At 51.5% G+C, this 6,398-nt stretch overlaps 1 protein-coding gene across 1 annotated transcript; it reads left to right on the top strand.

The window, feature by feature from the left end:
- Positions 1-228: 228 nt before the first annotated feature.
- On the top strand, positions 229-1,903 carry LOC101776345 (protein ALTERED XYLOGLUCAN 4). The gene is made up of 2 exons (XM_004965020.2): positions 229-489; positions 584-1,903. Exons 1-2 carry the CDS (start codon positions 272-274, stop codon positions 1,662-1,664), a joined length of 1,299 nt encoding a protein of 432 aa, XP_004965077.1. The 5' UTR covers positions 229-271; the 3' UTR covers positions 1,665-1,903.
- Positions 1,904-6,398: the final 4,495 nt, after the last annotated feature.

Raw genomic sequence — 6,398 nt, 5'->3', positions numbered from 1 at the left:
CACCGTTTAGTTCCGGTTGGACGATCCCGGACTTAATACCCCCTTCAGTCTCGAAAACTATATCCCGAATGATTTTTAGAGAGATTTGACCCCTACTAACCAGAACTAAAGATGAGTTTTCAAGCAGTGACCTTACATTACGAAGCTTTCGTACTACTCTCTTTCCAAGGTTAACGCGTCTGCTATATATGCATGCACTTCGAACTACCCAACAATGAGCAAGCACAACCCTCCTACTTTGCTTAGCCCAGGGCTGGCTAGCTAGCTAGAGATGGGAGCGTACAAGCCGCTGGATCACCGCAACCAGAAGCCATCGAGCAAAAATCCTGGCTGTTTCCTCTCCAAACCCGTGTGCTTTTGGCTCGTCTGCGGCTTCCTCTCCTTGGCTCTCCTCCATCTCCTCTGCTGCGATCCCGCCGCCACTCAGCAGGCGGTGTTCTCTCCTCTACGCCAGTACATCAACAACACTTACTCCTTTGTCTCATCAGTGTAAGTGATAATTGTTAAAGTTGCAGCCTCTTCGTTTGCATGCTTGCCACACAGGTTACAGGTCTCATGAGGTTGGTTCTTTAATAATTTGCAGGCCGGGAGAAGGGATCAAGAGCTGCAACTACTCGGAGGGGACGTGGGTGTGGGCGCCGGGCCACGCGCGGCGGTACAACGCCACCGAGTGCAACGTGAAGGAGAGGCAGGACTGCCTCCGCAACGGGCGCCCCGACACGGGCTACCTCGACTGGCGGTGGCAGCCGACGGGGTGCCCCCTGCCGGCGTTCGACGCCAGGACGTTCCTCTCGGCGGTGCGCGGCAAGCATGTGGCCTTCATCGGCGACTCCATGGCGCGGAACCAGGCGCAGTCCCTCATCTGCCTCCTCACCGCATCGTTCCGCTACCGCCTCCTGTACCGGGACGTCGGCCAGCAGAAGCACAATTTCTGGAGCTACGCCTTCCCGTCATACAACGTGAAGGTGTCCTATTACTGGGCCCCGTTCCTCGTCAGGGGCAAAGGCAAGCCGGAGGACGACAGCATTAAGGAAAACCACGTGCACCTCGACGCGCCCGGCGACCGGTGGGCGGCCGACGCCGACACGATTGACGTGGCGGTGCTCGCCGCCGGCCACTGGTTGCTGAACGGGGCCATCTACTACAACAACAGCGAGGTGATCGGCGCCCACAACGCCCCGCCGGATTTCACCTATACCAAGATCGGCTACGCGTGGCCGCTCCACATGGCGTACCGGACGGCGGTGGAGCGGCTGAGCTCCGGCCGGCCGCGGACCGTGGTGCTCGCGACGTTCTCGCCGTCGCACTTCGAGGGAAGGCCGATCGACAGCCCCACGGCGTGCACGAAGATGGAGCCGTACAAGGAGGGGGAGAAGGAGCTGGAGTGGATCTTCAAGGAGGTGAGGGACGTCGTCTACGACGAGGCCGAGCTCGCCAGGGCGAGGGCTGGTGGCGACGGCGGCGCGGTGAGGATCGAGGTGCTGGACGTGACGAAGCTGGCGGCGATGCGGCCGGACGGGCACCCCAGCGTGTACATGAACCCCAACCCGTTCGAGCACGGCGTGCCGGAGAAGATGCTGTCCGACTGCCTCCACTTTTGCCTCCCAGGGCCGGTGGACACGTTCAACGAGATACTTGTTCAGGTCCTGAAGAGGAGGCGGTGAAGTTAGTGAGAGTGCATAGGTGGACGCAACTGCTATGCATGAGTGATGAGTCATCTTGACGGCTCCATTTAGATCGTGCGGCTATAAGTTATCCTTGTTTTTTTTCCCTCTCTCTTCAGATACTCCTACTTGTGTGTTACCTATACATGTACTTTACTTGGATATTGAACAAAGCTCTCGAGGCGACGAGCGCTAAATTTTGTCATTACGAGATTATTAAATGATACGACGTTCTTGTGCTTTTACGGCTACATACACAACGTTCTTTGCACGTATCTACGTGCAAAATGCTCGAGATATGAGTTGACTGTCAAATGGTACGGTGATTTGGAGACTGACAGGTTGAGATTCTTGGAAGACTTAATTAGCTAGCTACAGAGGTCGGTCGATCGAGGGATCATCGATCTCAATTCTTCTGAACATATTTTTATGCTCGCGCGTAGATCTCCACGAAATCGCATCGGTCAACTAACATTTAATTTGGTTGTAGGTTTGAGCGAAACGAAAAAGGAGAGTTCTAGACTCGGAATCTTTGCAGGGTGTCATTTTGACCTGGGACGATGTACTGCAAATGTAAATCAGACCATTAATTACCTCCTGAGGCGCATGTTAACCCACGATGTCCCTACAAGAGTCCAAGGATCCAAGCTCACGTAAAGAACGTTTTCTTCGGGCGACCAGCATCAGCGATTGATTCTCCGTATCGAGGGCTATTGTTTTTTTTACTGTTACCTTCAGCTCAGTTCCTACTGTTTTTTATCCTCTACAATGACGTGGTCAAACAGAAAAGCACTTCCCAACCTTTGGATTCGCCTCCACCTGACACTTTCAGTAACCAAGCCGTTTCTACGTTCTACTCGTCCCTGCATGCCCAACTCCTTGTCCAGCAGCTAACCTCCTCGGCCACAGCCGACGGTGTTCCTCCAGCCAGTGACAACCAGGCGCGGATCCAGAAATTAGCTAAGAGGGGGCTGATCTAAGCTTTAGTACAAGGTCAAGTGCTTTATATCATTAATATTTGTATTTTTTTAAATCTCTATTATTTTTTTGGCCCTGGGCAGCCCAGATCCTGGTGTCCGCCACTAGTAACAACCCTAACCGGAACAATCTCTCGCGGGCGGAAAGTTGCGTGCTGCCTGAAACTCTCCTATATCTCAGGCATCTGGTGCCTGAAATTTAGTAGGTGTTTTAGAAAAAGGAATAGTAAATATCCCGGCCTCTAGAGCGTAGCCGGCCATTATTATGAGAAGAAATTTAGTAGGCGTGGAATACATTTGGAGGTTTTTTTTACAGCTATAAAGAATTAAGAAACCATGTTTTTGCCTACGCCCCAAGAACATTGCATAGATCCGGAACCAAGTGCTTTTCAAACCTCACGATCAACTATTCTCAAACTAGAGCAATTCCAGGAGTTTTTCAAAAAGTTTTTCCCCAAACCTATGTATTAGGGGCTCTTTCAAATTTTTTCCCTCCAAAACATATCAACCCACAACAGATCGCTAATAACTAACCACCAATATTTCAAAACATGCCACATCATCATAATTGGACCCATTAGTTGGGCTGCTCACCTGCCCCTCACGATCTCCAGCGCCGCCGCTAGGAGCTCACGTCGCCGAAGAATTTTTCACACCACTAGGAGCTCACGTCGCCGCCAGGTGGTCACACCGCTAGCCCTTGCGCGCACGGAGGAATTTTCAGGCGCCGGAAGCAGTCCTGCGATCAAAGTAAGGAAGTAGATAAAGCAGGTCGTGGTCGTTTTCATTTTTGTTTTTATTTTTGCGATCAAAGTAATAGTCTACGCTTGACCTACGATCAAAGTAAGGTAGAGTAGATAAAGCTGGTCAACAAAAACAAAAAAAATACTATTTCATGGCTGCAATCTATTTATTCTTGTTGATGATGAGGATTTTGTTGCCGCTCCTACCTAGAAAAAGCAGTTCCTACGATCTCCAACTCCAATTGAAGATAGGTACAATGGATTTGCTATGAGTTGATGAAGCTTCAATGCAACTGGTGCCACAGTTATTGGGACCGGACTGGACCGGCGGTCCGACCAGTAAAAGACCGAACCAGAGCCTCGGTCGGTTCGGTCCGCCTAAAAGATTGGATAAGCAATCGAACCGGGAAAAGCTAGTTGAACCGGCGGTTTTTAGCAAGAAACCGGTATAAAACCGGACAAGAAACCGGTACAGACCGGAGAAAACCGAGCGCAAGGAGAAAAAACAGCACGCAGGGAAGATGAAGATAGGTACAATGGATTTGCTATGAGTTGATGAAGCTTCAATGCAACTGGTGCCACAGTTATTGGGACCGGACTGGACCGGCGGTCCGACCAGTAAAAGACCGAACCAGAACCTCGGTCGGTTCGGTCCGCCTAAAAGATTGGATAAGCAATCGAACCGGGAAAAGCCAGTTGAACCGGCGGTTTTTAGCAAGAAACCGGTATAAAACCGGACAAGAAACCGGTACAGACCGGAGAAAACCGAGCGCAAGGAGAAAAAACAGCGTGCAGGGAAGAAAATGGGATGAAAAATGGCGTGGCTGGGGTTTCAAACCCCCCACACTTGCCTTCAGTAACGTGGATAGCAACCATCAGGCTGCAGCTGTGTTTGTGACTTTAGTTGATAAGTTACGATATTTGAACCGTGTTGAACATCAACACGGTGGTTCAACCGGTTGAACCAATCAAACCGCGAACCGAGAGCTCGACCGGTTCATTGTCCGGTCCGGTCCTAATAACTATGACTGGTGCTGGATTCGTCGTCAGATGATGACGATGATGATTTCTTCCTCTCTATTACTCATGTGGTCGTGAATGCGGATGAGTCCGATGATGAAACAAAACATCATGGTTCTATCATAGGCCATCAAGTATTTTGGCAAGATAGACAAGCAGAGTATTAGAGATTGTATCAAGCTTATTTTTCAACTGATTTGTACGGACATAGTTATTTCAGAGGACGGTACGTAAACAAAAGATTTATGCTACTGAACCGAGATGGGAAACTAGGGTTTTCCTCGTACCTGTTCACATTGAGGGATGCAGCTCCACCATCCATCATCACGATGGCAAATGGCAATCAACTGCTCGCATGCATCAGCACGTTTTGGGCTTTTTAGACAATTTCTATCTTGATACGTGGGAACATTTGGCCCAACAATCGCAAGGTCGGCATACAATATTTCTCTGTTCCACGAGAGAAGGCCCGTATTACTCTACTCTGCTAAAACATGGGTTGCTGCTACTAGCCTAATATACTGACTAGAGGAAGGCTGGCCTCCCTTGGTTTCTCCACCATCACAGTACGGACTGTTCCCTACTCCCTTCGGACCTTGGTCTTCTAAAACATTGAGAATTTAATCCAGGAACGAGGTGATGCATCCATCGTAATCTCGGTTACCCAAAGTTAATGTTACCGAGGTTAACTAGTACTTCTAGCAACTATAACCCCTTCAAAGTTAAGCAAGCATAGCCGTGTTGTATCTGGCTCGAGATGGCACAAGGCAGCGCGCACTGCATTCCCTCAGCACCATCGCCTGGCTCGCCTGCGGCTTCCTCTTCCTCGCTCTCCTCCACCTCCTCTGTTGCTCCCCTTCCTCCACTCAAATCGCGACGGTGTTCACTCCACTGCTCCAATACGTCAACACCACCTACTCCTATTTCTCATTACGGTACGAAAATGTTAGACACTTAAACCTTCTCGAGTAGTACTTTGAATCTTTGATGAGTACCTATTGAATTTGCAAATTTTCTTTGCATGCGCGCACATGTCCTTATACATTGCAGGGCAGAGCAGAGCTGCGCCTATTCGGAGGGACGGTGGGTGTGGGCGCCGGGCCACGCGCGCCGGTACAACGGCACGGCGTGCGGCGTGAAGGACGGCCAGGACTGTCTCCGCAACGGCCGGCCGGACACGGGCTACCTTGACTGGCGGTGGCAGCCGTCGTCGGGTTGCCGCCTGCCGGCGTTCGACGCGCGGCATTCCTCTCGGCGGCGCGTGGGTAGAACGTTGCCTTCATCGGCGATTCCATGGCGCGGAACCAGGCCGAGTCCCTGTTCTGCCTCCTCAGCGCGGCGTCCCTGCACCGGGTCGTGTACAGGCGCCACTTCATGAGCTGGGCGTTCCCGACACACGGCGTGACGTTGTCCGTGTACTGGGCGCCGTACCTCGCCAGGTCCGCGGGCAAGTCCGAGAACTACGGCATGCCTTACAACCTGGTCAGTGGCGGATCCAGAAATGGGCTCCGTCCCGAGCTAACTAATATAAAGCACAATTCAACCAATAGACTCAAACAATTCAGCAACTATATCTCTCATATCAAGTTCAATCCGTGGTCTTTTTTGCTCAACCTGGCTCTCTACACTCTTTCGGCGCTACTCTTTTTAGCATAGTATTTCTCTATTCTAAGTTATGATTATGAAATGTTGCAATTGCAAATTAAGACTTAAATACTTCCTACTCAAATCAATGAAATGAAATATTCATTACTTTACATAGAAATAGCATAAATAGACTAGCAGTCGTCGAGCAATTTCAAAAAAAAATTTAGCATACCAGAGCTTCAGCAGGGGGCCGACAGCCTGCCAGGCGTGGCCTAGCGCCACGCGCGGCTGGCGGGGGCCCTGGGCGGCGGCCGGGCGGCACCCCCCTGGCGGCGCGCGGGCGGCCGGCGGGCGCTGGCCGCTGGCTCCCTGCCAGCGGGGGTGCGGCCGCGGGGCCGGGGGGGGGG

Source organism: Setaria italica, chromosome IV (assembly GCF_000263155.2).
Source record: "Setaria italica strain Yugu1 chromosome IV, Setaria_italica_v2.0, whole genome shotgun sequence".
Taxonomy (NCBI): Eukaryota; Viridiplantae; Streptophyta; class Magnoliopsida; order Poales; family Poaceae; genus Setaria; species Setaria italica.
This window is presented reverse-complemented; position numbering and strand designations above follow the sequence as displayed.